Source organism: Parasteatoda tepidariorum, chromosome 6 (assembly GCF_043381705.1).
Source record: "Parasteatoda tepidariorum isolate YZ-2023 chromosome 6, CAS_Ptep_4.0, whole genome shotgun sequence".
Taxonomy (NCBI): domain Eukaryota; kingdom Metazoa; phylum Arthropoda; class Arachnida; order Araneae; family Theridiidae; genus Parasteatoda; species Parasteatoda tepidariorum.
Genome location: NC_092209.1, coordinates 8,615,139 through 8,635,842, shown reverse-complemented (window position 1 = coordinate 8,635,842; position 20,704 = coordinate 8,615,139). Strand labels below are relative to the sequence as shown.

The window sequence follows — 20,704 nt, the reverse complement described above, 5'->3', positions numbered from 1 at the left end:
GTTTATATAGATATTTTTATTTCAATACATAAATATCAGTTAATCCTTATTTCTAATTGAATTAATCGGTAAAAATATCAAACATTATAGTAATTAAATGGCATTTATTAAATAAATTCTCTATTACTCCTATAAAGTCAATTACTAACTCATGAACAATAATTATTTTTAATTATTGATTGCCATTAATTAATAGTTCAAATACTTTTTTTCAAAAATTATACAGCGACTAATACCAATGACGGAAGAGAATCGATTATATCGATATTTTTATTTTAATTTATCGATATCTATTAGCCAATATTTTTTCTTCATTAAATCGGCAAAAATAAACATTATTCTAATTTATTGGCATTTATAAATAAATTTTCTGTAAGTCAATTACTAACATTTGAAAAAAAAATTATTTTTAATTATAATAGTTTATTAATTTAAAAAAATAATTAGTAGCTATCAATAGCAATAATTATTTTTAATTAGTAATTCAAAAATAACTGATTAAAAATAATTATTAAGTATAGTAATTTAAAAGATTTGTTAAAAAAAATTGCAGCGACAAATACCAGAGGCTGATTAGAATATATCCCTGGTTCAAAACTAAAACGACACTACTGCACTCACTTCTCATGTTATTTGAATGAGAAGTGAGTGAAGAAGTATCGTTTTAATTTTGAACCAAACCGTTTAGTTTTAAGTGTCTTACACTTGAAGCAACGTGATGACTTTATACAATATCTATCACCTTACCGTGAAGGATAATCTAGGCATAAAAACAGACAAATAAATTAAATGCTTTAAAAGTTATAAAAGCGACATTTTTCCACCTGAGGAAAGTTATGAAAATCACTGTCTTATTCTCAGTTTTCCAGAATTTTCGTGAGCCCAGGTAATGCAGCAATGGAGTAAGTTTTCAAATATTTAAAAATTAGACTACAAATGCTTTTAATTTTCACGAAACTATGACTTTTCTCTATATTAACGTTTTGCGCCATTTTTAAAATAAGCTTAGCGAGCTTTTGATAGGTTAAACTTGACCTAACAGTCACGAGTAACTGTTGCAAACTCACCGCAGTTATAAAAAAAAATCGCATATTATTCTCAAAAGAGCATTTTTTCCTAAGAAGACGTAGCCTTCAAGAAAAAGAATTTTTTTTAAAAAGTTTATTTTGAAGTTATACTTCTTATGCGACTTCCAACAAGGTTGCGTTAAACGTTTAACGCTACATTTTTATTGGCCGGGGAAATCACGTGGTAGGATCCAGTTTTTCCTCATCCATTTCCATATTGTTTTGGTTCTCACTAGCATAAAAATAATAAAAGTATTGCTTTTCTATAAATATTTTTTTAGTTTGTTTTGATACACATTTAATTTAATAGGGTAGTATTTTTTATTTTCAAATTTAGTGGATAACAATTGTAAAAAATGAGTGAACAATGCGACGGATTTAGGGTTATGTTAAGGTACGTCTCTTGTGAATATCAATTGAGTGTTAGGTTTTCTCTTCTGAAATTACATTATGACGCATTCACATACATTATTAAAACAAATACATTTTCCAGGGCGAGACGATGAGGCAACCACAAGCACTTCTACTGGTTCAAGAGGTTCACGAGTGAAAAATGCACAATATTACCGTGATTACAAAGCACGGAAGCGAGCGGACGGGAAAAAGAGTCGTTGCTCTAGTGATAGAACTAGTGATCCTTCTACGACTGCTGATTCTTCTACAATTAACGTCGCAGGTCGCGAAGTTTAACTTCTTCCGCGCGGAGAGACTCCACGCACTATTTTTTTATTATTTTCTTTCTTCCATTTGTTAATCCTTTCGAATTGAAAGTATATATAGATAGAGAGCTTTATAAACATATTTCTTATTATTTCACCCATTCTTTGCACTAATTAAAGATTTAGCAGATCTACCTATTTATTTATTTATTTCATTCCAAGATGATTTTTAGGGGGTGGGGAAAAGTTAGAAGATTACAAAAATAATTTTCATTATTTTAATCATTTTTAATTCATTTATTTATTTACTTTTTTCGTCATTTATTCCTTCCGAGAGGAAGTGAATGGTGAGTTATGAATATTTTATAATTAAAAGGTAATAGGAGCTATTTTTTTTTTTCATCTCGAAAAGAAGCGATAATCGAAAAGGTTTTATTAACAATCTATCTCTTTCGTCTCAATTTCTGGCCTAAAGAGAGACGGAAAAAAAGGAGAAACAGGTGGTAAAATTATTTCAATTTATAGTTGATTTTCGTAAGGAGTAAAATAAACTCCGGTCGGCATTCACCTCTCAATGAAGTAGCCCTGGTTCGAGTCCCAGCAACGGCTAGTTTATACCAATTCTGCACCCGGCTCGCACCAACTACTGCTCTGACGTAAAATATCCTCTGGTATCCAGATCATGGATTAAAATCCTTTTGCTGTCGGGCTAACCATCGGAGTTTTTCATGGGTTTCCTCTCCATGTAATGCAAATGCGGCTTAGTTCCACTAGAAAGTCCTCTATGAAGACTAGATTGAATCAATGCTTGATCCAGAAGTTACGTTATCCAGACGTTACTTAAGTTACTTTAATGGATCGGCTGTTCAACGCCGGTTGCAATATGCAATATTTCAAGTAGGTAGGTAGGTATTTTATTATACGTCACGCTAGTGCTGCACAACAGGCTATTGGCGACGGTCTGAGAAACCTCCCTGAGGATGAGCTGAAGACATACCATCGCAATTTTGATACTCTGCAGAGGGGATGGCTCCACTGTTTTTGGTAGCCCGGCAACCTGCGTGCGAAGTCGAGCACTTTACGATATAACAGTTTAAATAGGACCACTACCGCAGTCCCTACGCAGGCTGATCAAAGTGGTCACCCACCCACTTACTGACCGCAACAAGTGATAACAACTGTGTTTACCAGGGCTGCCAACTATCTACGTTTTTTGTAAAAATTTATTCTAGCGAAAGCATGTTTATATTTTAATGTATTATTTCTTATTCATTTAAATTTATTTTCGACACCACTACCCATAAATAATTCAAAAGTTCATATGCAACGCCACTTTGTTCCTGCTGTTTCCTGGTCGTGAAGAAGCGTTTAAATGTTGGCAAAATTATACCTAAAGTTCTGAAAGCTTTGGTTTTTAAATGTCTACCACTCTATAAAGCGTAGAAGTTGGCAGGCCTGGGCTTATACTTCGAATCAATTTGACTTTAATCGACCACAGAACTTCAAATATCTATCTTTACACTTTGCAAATAAAAAAATTCAAATCAGTATAAGTAAGCGGTTACTTATAAGGTCGTAAATGAAAGATCTGGTCTTAGTGACTCCCGAAGTACCTTAGCGCCCCAAATTTTATGCTTTTAAACTGTTTCCTTGACTTTAAACTCCAAATAAATCGATGAAAATCAAATAAAAAAAGAGGATTTTTCTTAATCTTTTTAGAACCTGTGATTTGAGAAAATATTCTTCCTAATGTCAGCAGGGGTAAGATTCTACGAGATCAAAGTTATCTTTGGCGCCAGTCGTGTTTGAATCAGTCACAAAACTACTTGGAATCGTCGTTAAATTAGAAGAATACATGTTGTGTAATGGCGACAATGAAAACGAACCACAAAATTGTAGCTGACTGTGGCACGTGAATGATTTATTCTTTTTAAGTGTTATTATAGTGTTTAGCTTTTACACTTCTTACCTATTGCTTCCTGTTGCATGTATAACGATTTTTTTTTCTGTTCCACAACTCATGCTGTAATACATTATTTGAAATAACGCTTGTAATTTAAAATTCAATTTCAGCGGTTACTTCCTTAATCTCAAGTTTTTTTTTTCAATCGATTTCAAATTCCTGGGAGCCTGGTTGGTAGGGTACTGGGCTCATGTCCAAGAGGTCATTGGATTTAATACCTATCGGCCGAAAACTCCCCGTGTAGTAAATGATGACTAATGCTCGTTAAATCTGTCGAGTCTCTAAGTCCTCCATGTTCCCATAAAATCATACCTTTGATGGTACTGATCCAGGAGTTTCCTAGTATTGCCTTGTATTAGGTTAAAAATTACAAGACTGTGGAGTTGAACATAAGTAGTCGTAAACCGAAAATTGGGTCGGCTGTTTAACGACGGTTATAAAATAAAATAAAATATCAAATTCCTGAATAGTGCAACTTATACTTTTTCTTTTAATTGGTTGCACATGAGGGAAATGAGATCTATTGTGGGCAATTTTTATAATTATCAAATAAAAACTTACTAATTTTTTTAATATACTTAGTATTTTTCTTTTAAACTTTGAAGTCGTGCATTGATTCATACTACTTTGCTTCCTTTTGAACGATTCTAATAGTCTAATTTGAAAGTAGGGAAGAGAGAAGCTCGCGTGGATATAAGGCTAGAGTGGTCATCGTGAAAACTTTTATTTTTTTATTTTTCATTCAAATTTCTTCTGTGATTTATTGTAGATGGGCAAAATTTAAGTACAATTCCATACGCAGTTGCAGAATCACCAGAATCACACTATGAATACTTTAGTTGAAATTTGTACAAAAAATTTTTTTTGGGATTCATAAGTACACTCTATAACAAAAAAATCGACGCACCAAGAAGGAATTGTCCGATTGAAACGAAAATTGGTGGATAGCAAGACAATGTACAAAATAGTACATGATTAAAATTTCAGAACAATTGAATAATTTATTGCAGAGTTACAGTAACAGGTTCAATAAGGTGTTGATCCGCCTCTAGCCTGGATACAATCCCAGACATGCTCGATGGGAGAGAGATCTGGTGTTCTGGCAGGCCAAGGAAGAGTTTGACAAGCTTGCAGACAGTTCATAGCAACACGTGACGTATGTGGTCTGGTATTGCCCTGGTGAAAAACCAGCCCAGGGCACTGAAGAAGGAACGGTAGCAAAACAGGTCTTAGGATATCGTCGACGTACCGCTGTGCAGTAAGTGTACCTCTAATAACGACCAAAGGGGTCCGGCTGTCAAAGGAAATGGCACTCCAGACCATAATGCCTTGTTGAGGGCCGGTGTGGCGTGCAATAGTGAAGGCAGGATCCCCCTCTGCTCCGTGCGTCTCCAAACACGTCTTCGATGATCGTCAGGACACAGTTGGAAGCGGGATTCGTCGCTAAAGTCTATACGTCCCCAGTCGCCATCATTCCAGCCTGATCGAGCCGAAACATTCATGCATGTGAAATTTCAAAACAATCGGATGATTGCTTCTTGGTGCGTCGATTTTTTTGTTATAGAGTGTATTTTTGAATTTTCTCCTGACTCTTTTGTTCACATATTTTATTTTCAAAATGTCAACAAAAGGTGATAATATGTTTTAAATTATACTGTCTTTTGCCCTGTTTGGTTTCAATTTTCCAACATTAGCTGCATAAAGAACCACGTGTCTTTGTGGGACTAGAATGAATACATGGTGGGACTAAAGTGATACAAAGTGGGACAAAAGTGATACATGATAGATACATGGTGGGACAAAAGTGATACATGGTAGACACATGGTGGGACAGAGGTGATACATAGTAGATACATGGTGGAACTAGAGTGAATATATTTACGAATAGTTTCAATCTCACGTAAAGAATTTGACACTAAACTTTAATATTAATCAATTTTTTAAAGTTTTTAAGAAAATTTAAAGGAGATATTTATCAAGTTTGTTAAAAGAATATTATTCAGAGTAGATATATTAAAGAAAAAAATGATTTTATGATATATTATGCAACGCTCATAAAACTGAGACAGAATCTCTGCGAATGGTGCTGTTTAATTGAATATTTTCTTTTATTAGTTAGCAACTGTAGTTATTCTTTTTTTTCAAAAATTGCATAAATTATTACTAATGCTTTATAGTGCTTATTAACATTTTAATTTTCGCAAGCAAGTAAATGCTAAGAATAAAGCTCTTAAAATTTATTTCTTTAAAGAGGAAGGAGCCTATAAATGGGAAGATCGCTGTTTAATAGGTTATTAAAAATTCCGAAATTAAAATGATTTTGTGTTATATACATTTGCAAATAGGTTCAATCTCAAGTAACGAATTCTGCACAAAATTTGTTTAGTATCTCTTCAGTATCATGGACATTTTTTTAAGGATTTGTGCTTAATTACTTACTTATTAATTTTATTACTTTTTTTCTAATTACGAACTTTAAAACATAAAAGATTTCCTCTCATTAAATATTTTAAAAAAAATCCAATCCTCTTATTTTGCCCTATTGGTAAAAGGCCTTTAAGAGTCTGTGTTTGTTAATTTTACTTCTTCAGCACAATTGTTTATCAAAATAAAATTTTCAATAAAAAATAATTTATGCTGCTTTTTAAATTTTTTTAAAAATTTGATTTCTCAAGAACTATTAGACTGATTTTACTGAACATTTTATTTTCATGTAAAATTGCATTCTTTAATATGATGTCAAAAAATTTGTAGCTTACAATTCAAATTCTTCCAGCTATTATTAAATAAAATCATAAAAAATAATAAATATTTGCTAAAAGATATTTTTTGCATTGGAACTTTTTGCCCCTATAGAAAAACAAATTTTATAATTTGTGCAAAAATGTTAATTTGTGCAAAAATTCACTTAAACAGTTTGTGAGTTATGGCGAAATACGCAAAAAATAAAATTAAAATTAAGTGATCCAAACTTAGGACAGCTCTCCTGACCAAACTATGGGGACCATATTTCAAACCCCCATATTTTGGGGAACAGAAATCCGAATCCGTCAAAAAAAAGGTTTTTTTTTTCCAGAGAAAATGCGTTATGTCAGATTTCGTTACTTAAAATAATAATTGCACTAATTATTTAGCACGTTTGAGGTATCCCTTTTCAACCATTAAGATTGAGTCAGAAAATGTGAAAAACCGATCATTAGATCAAACAGGGTCATCCGTTTATTAGTTTTTCGTTCACCAGGGGGGGGGGGAAAGAATCACCCATATAACTTTTGAACTATAACTTTAGGTTGATCGGATTTTCATCCTGTAAAGTCTCTCAGGGAAATCAATTGGACTATGCATAACAATTAACTGTAACCTTAACTGAATATGTTTTGTCCAAAAAAGGTATTACATTATTCTTTTTTCTTTCATCAAATTCCAAGGTGTGAAAAACAAGTTTTGAAAATCGGAATTTTCTAACTCAACCGATTTAACGGTTCAAAGATCTGTTATTCTAATGTTGTCTTAATGTGTCACGGCTCTCTTCATATACTATTAATAATTGGTTTCCTTCAGGCTTACCATGATAGGTTTTCGTGGTTTTCCTCTCCATGTCACGTAAGTGTTTGTCAGTTCCATCAAAAAGTCTTCCACGAAGGCAAATTTTCTCCCAATACTTGATCAAAGTTCTTCCTTGTCTTCTGAATTGCGTTGTTCAAAATTACAAGGCTACGGAGTTGAAAATTAGTAGTCTTAAACACAAAGATTGAGTCGACTGTTCAACGACGGTTATAAAGGAAAATGATTGGATAAACTGCAATAACTTTTCACAAATGGACAAATATTTTTCCTCGAACCCTCCTACAGTAATTTTTCCTCGGCCCAAAGACAAATATATAATCCAATGGGTAATTTCAATGAATTAAATAATTTTTATTAACTATTTGTTAATAATGAGAAATTTTTGAATTGGATCTTATAAAATTTTTATCTATTCAGAATTTTCGAGTTTATTTTAATTCTAAATCTGCATATTTATGACATTTGGTCAATAAAAAAGTGCTAAAAACAAATTCAAAAATAATTATAAAATGATGACACCACATTTTGAGATTACATTGCCAAATTGCAGTTCTTCAAATTATACGTCGTAAGAGTTAACCAATAAGAGAAGGAGTCAATCCTTTATTTAATCATTTATAACGGTAAAATTAAGAAACGCCCATATTCTTAAGAATTTTGTAGATAGAAAGCTGATTTTGACTTTATTGTTTATATACTTTGATATATTGTTTAAGCGGGCATCAGACTTCTTCATCTAATTGGCGTTAGGCATAAGAAGGTGATTGGGTAATTGGCGGCTTATGAAACGACTATTGTAAACTGGTGAATGGTAAAAAACCGAGAGAAAGTCACCTTTTCTTAATTAAGAATTTTGTCGGTAAAAAACTGATAGATAGATAGTCACCTTTTCTTAATTTGATATTTTTCCTTCTTTTAAATTATGTGCCCTGGTTTTTCGAGTTTCCTTCTAATTGTCTTTATTAATAACTTAGCATTCATTGCCAGGTTGTGTTTTTTTTTTCTATTTTTTTCACCAACGTGCAACTTGGTATAAATTTCAGTGGATTTCGTTTTCAGAAAACTATATCTGGCATTTTTTATTACAATAATTGTCTGTTAATTCACAATTGGCCGTTTTCTATTTGTTTCTTTAGATTAAATACGAATAAAATATTTAAAAAAATCTCTATATAAGTTAGGTTCATTTTTTTCTCTATCTGGCTGCCGACCGTTATTTTGAAAACCAGACAAAAATTGGAAATTTTGATAGCTATATTTTTTGATTGACTTTATTTATTTTTTATTTCATTTTACTTTATTTTCTTTATTTACTTATTTAGTTATTCCCACCCCCCCACCACTTTCCTGGGATATTAATACTTTTAGTAGATATACGCATTCAAACTTTCAAAGAATTTGAAATCTAACTTACTTTACTTAATTTATCTGAAAGCGACATCATCGCTCAAAAGAACTAACTATATCATCTGATAGTTAAATGCATCGACTAACATTTGAAGAAGAAAAATCAATGGGACCTCTGCCCATTTTCATGAAAAAATTACCAAAGTTGCATAAAAATGCTATGATAAAAAATACTTCCTCCTTTGAGACAATCTTTCACAAGATCTTGAAAGATATTCAAAATAAGCTAAAATAAAGCGATTTCATTAGAACTTTAACTGTAATTAAAAAATATAAGTTTGGAAGGAAAAATACTGTAGCGTATGTTTGCTCAGACATTTAACCTTTAAGTGTTTGCTCTTCTTGCCAGTATAATTTCTCCAAAATAACGTGTGTTATTAAATGGATAGTCCAGGGCTATGGAAAATTGTCGCACCTTACCATAAAAATCTAAAAACGTTATATAATCTATTCGGAACTGCCCTATCTTTTTAAACAAAGTGAAAAGGTAGGAAATCTCAGAGATACAAAACACTGAGATTTACTTGATTAAAATACTTGATTCGTGTTTTTATAGATGTAGATAGAGCAATATCTATTAGAAAGTTTACTAAAGACATTATCATCTTTAACACTTTCAGTCGTAAATAAGAAGTACCTAACCATTAATAGTAGAACTACGCTTTAATCAAAATGGCGTAGCACCATGTTATTTCAAAAACATAAGGCACAGGCAGGACTCTTAAACCTCAGTTTGGAATATATTCAAAAATGCCTCTACATCTGAGGAGACGGCCATACATTCAAGTAATTCATCCAATTCTTATATATCTTCTCTAGCCTGGTGCCCTGCAACAAGAAACATCTTGCTTCAGGGCATCTAAAAATTGGCGTCATTCAAAATAAAATCCTCAGATCGATCTCTATAGTGTAAGAAATCAGACTATCAGAGACGACCTAATTATTCTTTCCGAGTGTACTGCTAATATCAATGCTTGTTTAATGACATTTTCAATGATATTTTCAAACTAGGGCTTCTGCATGACAACAACCTCCTTCGTTTACACTAATTCCTCATCCAGAAAGTCCAAGCTTTGCAGACCTGTGATTAACCTCTAAGCGTTGCTCACTTATTATGGTTCTTGCAGTAGGATGTGTTTCAGTTGCTTTTTCTGCTTGTGTGCTATTCACAGATGAGGCGACTTTTACAGTCGAAGGCGTTTACAATGCCCACAGCTTTAATGAGTCCTTACACACACGTATACCAACAACACTTCCTTGTAAATGCTTGGGCTGGTATTGTGAATGATTACCTCCTGGGCCCATATCTCTGATCAACTGGCAGCTGTTATTGAATTTTTCAGGAAGAGGATTTACAAGAATTGCTCCAAGAAGTGCCAACTCGTGCTTGCAAACAAATATGAATCTTTATGATGACGCGTTAACCCATTTTTGTGTGAAAGTCCGCAGTTACGATGCGCTGGATTGGGCGTGGAAGGCCGTTCCAATGATTACAAGATTTAGCGAGTGTCCATTTATTGTTCTAAAGGTCATTTAAAAAACCTTAATTGAGAAACTTCAGTTGACTCCACTGAATAACTCATCACTCGACTATTCAGGACGGAGCCGCGTGCGAAATACTCAGTGTATTATATCAGTGTGAAATACAGTGTATTATACTCAGTGTGTTTACTACTCCCACTACTAATGCTACTAAGCTTGTCTTACCATCAGTGACAGCAATTTTGAGCATTTCACAGTGCTGACGTAAAATATACTGAATAGTAGATGGATCATGAGTTAGACTCCCCTTGCCATTAGGCAAACCTTGTGAGGTTTCCGTGGGTTTTTTTCTGCATGCAACACAAACGGGGATTAGTTCCATGAAGAAATCCTCCATGAGGGTTAGTTTGCCCCAATGTTTGATCCGGGATTTCTTTGTCTTCTTGGTTGGGATCAAAATTAACTAAAGAATTGAACATTAATCATAATTGGGTCGAACGTTTAAAGCCAATTTCCAGAAGACAAAAATAACAGTTTCATACTTCATTACTTTTAACACTATAATACTTTTTTCAGAAAGTGTTTTTCAAATATAGACCGATATCTATTGGATCATAAATGTGCCAATCAATTTGTTTTGATTTTGTTCTTTGTCATTGCCGGAAGACTTTTTTTCGCAATTTAATTCACCGTTTAACTATGTTTTCGTTTTATTTCTGCATACCGGAGAACGTTTTTTCCAATTAAAAAATTGTTTCACAGTGTCATTATTTTTATAACATTTGGCAGTTAAAAGCACTAATGACATCACATGCTCTTTGAAATTTTTTTTAGTGATTATGTGATTATTATTTTTTTAGTGAAAAAAATTCAATTGCTAATAGCTAACTTTCAGTTGATTTTTCTTAAATTTATTTTAACCCATGACTAAACACATAAAAAACATTTTAACATATACTCGTATCATTGCATAAAAAGTCATTAACTTTCGTTTTTTATGTTACACTTAAAAAAACTATCTTACCTTATTTATAAGCAACATGACAACTTTTGCTATCGTTAAAGAAACTGTTTTTCAGTAGTACAAAAATTTAGGTTTTAAAGTATTATCTTGATTCCCTTGACCCACAACGCCGAGTACCCGCGATACAAATGCTCGTAAAATCTGTAGATTCTGAGAAATAAACAGTGTTTTTGATTAAGAGCACTTCATAACAATTTTGTGTAAATAAAATGCTAAATTAATCAGTGTTACTCTAGATTTTAATTGAACGATGTAATTGTTAAAATACACTTAAAACTATTTCGGGATGGAAACTCAGAACAATGTTTCAATAGCCATTAGTAGTCGGTTTTAATTTTCGTATATTTATTGCTTCTAAAAAATAAACTGAAATAATTTTATTAATTTCGATTCTGTCTAGGTAATTATAAATTACATTAAAGCTTTATATTTCGTAAAAAAAATGTTTAAGTTGTAGACTTACGAGGAAATCAATCATTTTACATGTAAGAATTTTCGATGCATAAATAATATTTTAAAATTGGCAAAAACAGGGTATCAGAATTGTAAATACGAAATTGACAAAATTTGATTGCCTGAATTATAAATCCAAAATTGAAGAAATTAGAGAAAACTGACAAGCAAGACATTATTTTATCGGATAGATATTAAAAAAAAGACAGTACAAACATGAACATATACGGAAAATGTGGAATACCGTACTTACGAAAAATTAAGAGCTTCCACTAAGGGCTACCATGAAACTTCGACAGAAACCTAATGTTAAATCTAAATTGAAAAAAACCGATCATGATCAATTCTAAATCGAAGAATTCGAAACGAAGAAGAACGTTTTAGCTGCAAGAGAGTTCTATATATAAAATGTTTTAAGACTATTGTTCAAAAATCTACATGGAAGTTAAAAACCCGATATCAAGCAAAAATTGCTAATGAATGCATGTGCGTAAACGCCATGCGAGTGCTTTAAATGTTACTAAGTCAGTGACGGGTCACATGTTAGAAATAACTTATTTTATAACCATCTTTGAACAGCTGACCCAGTTTTGAGTTTGGAACTCCAATGTTCAATTCCGTAGCCTTCTAATTTTCAACAAAATCCAGAAAACAAGGGAACTCCTGGATCAAGTATTGGGAGAAATTTGGCATAGTGTAATACTTTTTAATGGAATTAACCCGTATAAGCTTTACTTATGGAGGAATGTCTAGAAAACTTTCTACTGTTAACCTGAACGCAAGGGACTCCAACACATGATCCGCCTTTCACTAAGAATAAATTACGGCAGCACTTTAATTAAATCGAGACGGGTGCAAAATTTTTTTCAATCAACCGATGCCGGTATTCTAACCCGGGGCACCTCATTTTGAGGCGAGCTCTCTATTCTCTGAGCCATCTCGGCTGAGCAATAATTTATAACACAAAGTCGATTTGTCTCAATATTGTTTTAAATATGTCAAAAGTTGCTCCCCGTAGATGAAGTTACACGTTCAGTAACGATTGCACATCAGTCGACGAATATTCGAAAAAGGAAGAATTAAAATAAAAACGGGTTTGACTGTCATAAGTCCACTTGCAGAATCATTTCGCACCACCAAGTGTACCAATGCGTGCCACCACCACAACCCAGGGGTTTTATAAACTCGAATTTTCATGTTACCCAAAAGAAAAGTATCAAAAGTAGACGAACGAGTTGTTAACGGAATATATGATATGAATATGGCTTGATGGTTCTTACCTACATGTAGATTTTTGAACTGCAATTCTGAATCAGCATGGATATCGTAGACTATGAAAGCCGATGATATCCGTTCAGATCATATACTGAACGTTTCAAACCATCAACAATGAACCTCTGCATCTGTGACCTTGCTGGTGCAGTGATGCTTCATGCAGCCATTTGTAACAGGACACAACGCTTATTGAGACTAATCTCCCACACGTGAAAGTATGAAAGTTATCAGTTCTAAGAAATAAATTAATTGGCAGAAAGATAATATAACTTATGGACTTTATAACAAAAAAATGAGGCTAAGCTGTCTCTCCAACACCTCAAACCAACTCAACATTAAAACTATTGCAAAATCCTTGGACAAAAAGAATTTTCCATCAATATGGAGAAATAACGACTCTATCTCAATAGATAAACTTTATTTTCTGTACGGTCCTCTGGTCAAGGCATGTCCTGTTGTAGCGCTCAATTCATGACAATCGATGAGGGAGCTGCGTTGCCACAGTTGACTATGGCATCACCTCCTACACCAGAAAGCCTCCACACGGTTTCTTATAAGTAGTGTGCGCAGATTATTTAAAAGGCGAACCATTTGTGCGCATGAACCAAAATTCTATTTTAAAAGTACTTGAGAGAAATTTATCATACATATTTGAGAATTGAATCTGTAGTGGTTGCAAATTAAATAAAACAAACCAATTATATTCATAAATTAATAAAATGTTTAGACATATATTTGCTACCACTTTCTACTTTTTAATAGATTTTATGGTTCTTTCACTAATAGGTTTACGTTCATAGTGGTCTGATCGGACTACCTACAAAAAACCGCTTGGAGTGTGGAGGCTAAGGCGTCGCACACATCTCTGATAGAGAGATGTTGTAAGTTCAATCCTGACAGCAACAACCAGCGTATATGCGCATCGAGGTGCATTTTAAATATGTCATGCATGAAATTCATTTCGTCGGTTATTGTGTGTAAATGCGGAGAGATTACAGTAAATACGGATACCATCTCAGGCGGTATCCATGTCATCCGATCGCTGTCAAAACTACAAGTCAAGTAAGTGACTATGGTTGGATGACACGCTGGATACATACATTACGCATTAGTAGTCAGGAGCAAAAGAGTCTAAGCATGCCAATGAAAAATATAACCAATATAAATCCTGATTTTTAGTTTCAGTTGTAATTATCTTAATTCATATCTTTACTCAGACATTAAACAATTTTTAGTGTTTCTAATTTTAGTATAAGATTGCATATTTGTATTAAAATTACTTTTTTTTTCTCTTCCCACTAGCTCTTAAGCGGCCGATGTCATTTTTTGCCACTAGAGGAAAAAGGTTTGACGATTCTTCAAGTGAGCAAATCTCCAAACTGCCATAGAATTTATGTTTTTCCCCCACACAATTTCCGTGATAGATGACATGTCCTCTTTCATTTTATTTGGATCACACTTTAACTGTATCATTTCAGACACAAATGCCTTTTACAAGTTAATCTATATCTATTGTAACTCCGCGGATATAAAACAGACATAATGAAATATTGTATCATCTTTGACTAGCAGTGTATAATGTAAATGTAAGACTCTGAAATAAAAAATATGAGTTTAACAATTTATGACTACTTCTTTAATTTAATTTGATTTAAATTCTGTTTTTTTTAAAACAACAAGCTTACCCTCTAACACCTACTATTGAATTCCGTAGTTCGAAAAATATTTTTCCTACTAGGAAAGAAGATAATTGATATTTTAATAAATTAGAACTTTCAAAAATTTCTTCACCAATACATATTTACCTCTTCGAAACGGGCGAGTCATACTTGCATTCTCAGCTCAGTGACAATTAGGATAAAAAAAAATGTAGAAATGCTATATTTAACTATTTGTGGATATAGTTCCGCATCGTGATCTATCACCCCAACTTCAATCGCCAAGGTGCGAAATAGATTTTTTAAAAATAAATGTAGATGTTTGCAGGAAAGTGGCTACGAGTTATTCCTTTCAAGTTGGTCCTTTTCTATAATTTTTTTTTTAATTTCTTGCCGGTCACTGCCATTACCTCCTAGATCAGAAAGCCTCCACGCGGTTTTTTATAAGCAGTATGCGCAGACTATTTAAAAAGTGAACCAGTTGTGCGCATTAATCCAAATTCTTTTCTAACATTACTTGAACTGGTGTTTCTTACAGAGTGCCTGTGCCACACCTGCCAACTTTCGCTCTCTTTGTGAATGGATTTTCAGAGTGGTTGTAAAACAATAAACGAAAAACAATCTGACTTCAAAAATATATTTATATTTTGATCCTGTTGAAATTCGCTTGTGCAAGGATTATTATGCTTTTATATATTTATTGTAATTATTTATTTGTAGTGGTGGTCAAACTCATTTATAATTATCATTATAATTCAAAAAGTTAATTGGAAAAACATGAGTATTGCTACCACTTTAAATATGAAAATAAAATCTTCCGAAAAATCCGAAAGAGTTGAAAGGTATTCTGTCCGCGAAGCGAACAATTGACTCTTTGATATGAGCTTGAGTTCGTAGGTGCCTGTGATGTTGTCAATGCAAAGCTTGTTTTTCGTTAGGCTTAGGCTGAAGTATTATACGGGGCACCTGTGCGCGAAGCGGACACTGCACTCCTTCATCATAATGTAGTGCCCGTAGGCGCCTGTAGTATTGACGTCTAACGTTACTGTAACTGTAAGTAATCAAGTTTTTCGAAGTACCTAGCCCGGAAGGGCTATGTGCTTCTCCATCTAAGATGTAGGAATAAGGGTGGTGTTGGGTAGTAGGGCTTGAAGAAGGCTTAGGGCTTCTTCATCTTTCATTAACTCTTGGAGTTCTTTTATCAGTGAGACAAGTCTGTGGGCAGTTGAGGCTGGGGTGGACTTTTTCCTTGTAAATTTTTTCTACAGGGGCGGGCCTCGCACCCTGAGAAATTGGAAGTGTGGGCTTTTTTGCAATTGCAACAAGTTGCAGGAGTGTCCTTCGGCTTCGTGCACTGAAAGGAGTAGTGCCCCTCGGCACACTTCATACATCTTGGTAGGTCAGTGCAGGAATTCTGTGTGCGTCCGTATGCTTGGCAGCGAAAACACTGGAGCGGCCGCCGGCCGCCCAGGAAACGCTCAATGCTGACCGGGTGGTTTTTGATCATCTCGGTGAAGAAAATCTTTTCATGGTTGGCCAGCTTGGGGACTATCACCAGGAACAGTGGGAGGAGCCTATAGGCTCCACCCACCCTCTTCTTAAACTGCACAATCTTGTGAACTTCGATGTTTAATCTCCCTAATTCTAGGGAAATTATATCTGGGTTAGAGTCCTTCGGGAGTCCTCGGAAAAGTACTTTCAGGAACCTTGGTGAATTCTCAGCATTGTTTGCTGGCCCTTAAAAGGGCCTGGTAGGTGCTGCAGCATCAGTGGGAACTTTCTCGGTGGTCTCCGTCGGGGCAGGTGGGGGTGTCTCCGGCAACGGAAGAGCTTCGGAAGGCAATGGGCAGGAAATAGGCTTAGCTGTGGTAGAGGCTTTGGTGGCTTTTGACTTTTTCTTCTTCTTCCGTCTCTTCTTCGGAGGCTCTCTAGTGGGGCATTCTGCAGACACTGGTTCAGACGCCGAGGCTTCTTCATCAGGCTCAGAATTCAGGGTGATACAGGGAACGGCAGGAGTCTCAGGTGTGGGGACCCTGGGCTCGGGATCGGGCACAGGCTCTGTCGATGTTTCCACTTCCACGGAGGATGAAGGAGTTGCATTTCTTGAGGCCATTATTTCCAGGAAGAAGTTGGGATCGAGGTTTTTGAAAGCGTTGAGCCTAGTCGAAAGATCTGTGAAAACCACACTGGCATTCGAGATCGCAGCGTCAAGTTTCGTTGAGACGGTGTCGAGTTCCGATGTGTCGACTTCAATTCGCCGGCCGGGAGGTGAAACCTTCCCGCCGCGTGCAGGTCGATGATATGGCATGATTCTTATTCGTCGGAGCTTGAGTGAGCACAACCTACTCTCAGTTCAGTTGGCTAACGAAAGAGAAAAATCAAAATCGTCTAACGTTACTTTTTTACTTTTATTTACAAAAATTGGGCACCTGGGCCTCTTAGCGGCCCCTATCCCATACATCTAGAAATTTACAGAAAATTTATAGTAATAACATTTTGAATTTAGCAGTCGATGTGGTAGCTAATAGAAAAACAAGCACTTTGCTTGAGTAAATATAACATTTGAATATCTGATTCATCGAATCTAAGTTGATATATATAAATATAAACATAATTTGACATATATATACGTAAGTTGACATAAATAAATATTAACATAAATTGATACATATTTCACTAATTAAATTTCTATATTTTAACTAGCACATATTTAATTATGACATACATTGAAGTTCATTCGAATACATTGTGGTAGCCATAAAAAAAAATCAAGCCGTTCGCTTGTGAAATAATAAAACAATGAAAAATTCAGAATGACAAATTGACGTTTTTACATAACATTAGAAATATTGATTGTAGACTTTAATTTAAAATAAAGATATAACATGATTTGATATGTACAATAATTGACTTTTGAAAAATGAAGAACATAATTGATGAAATCTAACGTTAATTGAGAGAAGTTTATCATATATATTTGTGAATTGAATCGGTAGTGGTAGACAAGTAAATAAGACAAACCAATTATATTCAAAAATTAAACGAATTTTTAGATATATATTTGCAACCACTATCGAACTTTTACTAGATTTTGTATCAAATGCTTCGCTCGTAAACTTGTTTACCTTCATAGTGGTCTGATCAGACTACCTACAAAAAAAACCACGCTGCCACTTCCCGGAAACTGCCAAAACTTTTCCTCAGATTATTCTGCCACAGATCACGATGCGGAAATCTCCAGAACAGCGTTTTTTATGTTATGTTTAACTATAATTGAACTAAACTAATTTTTATAGCAGTTTGTTCCTGAGCTGGGAAATAATAATTTGCTTTATTTAATTCGCCACTACTTTTTCAAATTAAAAATTATAGTGCTACACTTTTCACAAACATGATTTGGATGTGTTAGATTCAAAGTGAAAGCAAAAATAATAAGTCTGTCAAGCCATGCCCAAGGTGAAGCTAATGCTTTTTTATTGTTTGCCTTATCCACATTCTGATTCCATAGGAATACATTTATGACTCGTCTAAAGGTTAAGAAATTGAACAGACCTATTTAAGGTGAAATAAAACTACAGTCATATCCTTAAATAATATACTAATTTCATTTGTTTGAAAAAATTTCTATTTTAATTCACTACCACTGATTAAAATATTTAGCAAATGCATTGAATGTACGAGGGGAAGCATATGCATAGCTGCCAACTCTTCCGGTTTTCCCGAACGATTTTATTTTCATATTTAAAGTGCTATCGAAATTCATGTTATTTCACTAAAATTTTTCAAGTTATATTTGTAATTTTAAAAATCAGCTTGACCACCACTACATATAAATAATTACAACAAATATATAAAAGCATATTATTCCTTAGGATAACGAATTTCAACCTGATTAAAATATAAATATATTTTTGAGGAAGATAGTTTTTCGGTAATTGTTTTACTACCACTTGGTAAATCCATTCTCGAAAAGAGTGAATGTTGGCAGGTATGCATATGGATTAGCTACCAACTTCTATAGGTCTTGAAAAAAAACATCTCTTAGTTGAACTTTTTACTGCAATAGGTTGAGAATTGCATCTGTAGTGGTTAACGAGTAAATAAGACAAACTAATCATACAAAAAAAAATTGACATACATTTGGAACCAGTTTCTTATTTTTACGAGATTTTCAATTAAATGTCTCTTGCTTAGACCAATTTACCTTAGAAGTCGGATAAGACAAGATCTACAGGTACTAAATCTACATGATCTACAAGAAACCGTGTGAAGAAATTGGAGCTCCTTTGAAAGTTGGCATATTTAATTGAAAATCTTAAAATAGTTTGCAGTTCTGTACTGATTTTTAAAGTATATTGTCGAATCCGGAGCAGTTGGTGCTTCTGGATACGAGCACAGATTTGGGCCTCACAATTAACCCCTTTGGAACGCGTGATTCATAAAAGCATTCGTACAAAATCCGAATCAGGATGTAAATAAATAAAAAACGGTAACTTAAACGTAGGCGTTGCTAATTTGACAGACTTACTTTGCTTTTACTTTAAGTATTGTTAGTTTAATCATATATATAATCAATGATATTTCAATTTATACAATAATAATTTTATTTTGAACTAAAGTCATGGTGAATTAAATAAAACAAAGAGTTATTACCCCGCCTACAAATAAGCTGCTAAGGAACTACTTTGGTTACCAGTTTTATCTTTTTACCCTGATTGATACGGTTTCATGCTGGCACGTATTTGTGACAGTCGGTGCGAAAGGGTTAATAAAAATATTAACTGGAATGACCATAATAATAAAGTAATTGCTAAAGTCTTCTGAATTTGCAATAAATCAAAACTGGGTTTACTGGGTCCTTATTCAAAAATGTCACTCAAAAATAAACGTAATATTTAGTTAACTTATTTATTCCCTTCCTGAGGCAATATTAGTAATTTCAAACTTAAAACACTTAACACGTTCTAAAGCAAATTACTTATAAAAATGAGTGATATTCCCGATTTTATCAGAAAAAGAACATACACATACCCTCCAACTGCTACGGAATTTCCGTAGTTTCAGAAATCTTCTTTTCAGACGGTAGCAAAATTAATGTCTTAATATTTAAAAAAAATTAATTTTAGCGTAACTTGTCCACTATTACTTATAAAAGTGCAGGCCATATGGCTAGATTCTTAAGTTCTGATAAAAGTCTTATGAGAGATCCATTTGCTTTAAAAATTTCTACTTTGGTTCACTACCACTAGAAAGAATTATTTTCAGAATCCTCATAAGTTGGAGGGTATGCATACATAATGTCTCTCAGAAACATTAATGACTCTTAATGCCTAACTTTTCAAAAAAGCCCGAAATTTCTCAGCTACTAACTACGATAAAATTTTACAAGAAGACGTTAAACTTAGTCCCATAGCACACTTTTTTTATTAGAGAGGTTATTTTATTTAAAAATTTAATTAATTTATCACTAAACTGAGATTGTTTTGTATCAAAAAATAAAATTTTTTATCACTTGCATAAAATCACATTTGTCTGAAGAGGTTTAGTTCTGAGCCTGGGATCTGTCAAGGTGAGGAAAGGAAAAGAAGTATTTTCAACAGTTCCAGCCACAGAGTTCTGTTTTGATCTGTTCGTTAAAGAAGGCTTGGCTAAGGTTTTGAGATGATGAAAGATGTGAAATCAAATTTTGGTTTAGCACTTACTTTTCAACCTGGTATGCGGGTTTATTTTATTTTGTTATTCCGGTGTGGGCCGGGATAGCCTTGTTGGTAGGGCACTGGACCCATGTCCAAGAAATGGTGCTTTCGATCCCCGCTGGCAACAGATTCCCCGTGTAGTAAATAGTGACTGATGCACGTTAAATCTGTCAAGTCACAAAGTCCTCAATGTTCTCATAACAAATCAATACCTCTGTGGGTACTGATCCAAAAGTTTCCTTGTCTTCTGGATTGGTACAAAATTACAAGGTTATGGAGTTGAATATTAGTAGTCGTAAACCTAAAATTGGGTCGGCTGCAAAACGACGGTTATAATATACAATAATATTATTCCGGTGTGAGCTGGAACCCAAATAAATGAGTGAGATCTGGCAACTTGGCCAAGAAGAAAAGAGAGATTCTCGTAGATTTACGGGTGCCTTTTTTGAGAGA

General features: G+C 33.9%; 1 protein-coding gene and 1 pseudogene across 1 annotated transcript; one reads left to right on the top strand and one right to left on the bottom strand.

The window, feature by feature from the left end:
* LOC122270840 (uncharacterized) overlaps nt 1-14,520 on the top strand; it is a 313,909-nt pseudogene extending 299,389 nt beyond the window's left edge.
* Nucleotides 14,521-15,626: 1,106 nt separating this feature from the next.
* Nucleotides 15,627-16,865, bottom strand: LOC139425875 (mucin-7-like). Its single transcript, XM_071181971.1, has 2 exons — nt 15,839-16,865; nt 15,627-15,803 (listed from the first exon to the last, which is right to left on the bottom strand). Exon 1 carries the CDS (start codon nt 16,861-16,863, stop codon nt 16,294-16,296), a length of 570 nt encoding a protein of 189 aa, XP_071038072.1. The 5' UTR covers nt 16,864-16,865; the 3' UTR covers nt 15,627-15,803; nt 15,839-16,293.
* Between the last annotated feature and the right edge of the window lie 3,839 nt (nt 16,866-20,704).

What these genes read in the sequence shown, in the direction of transcription:
- LOC139425875 (XM_071181971.1), bottom strand. Translation starts at nt 16,863, where the DNA reads ATGCCATATCATCGACCTGCACGCGGCGGGAAGGTTTCACCTCCCGGC.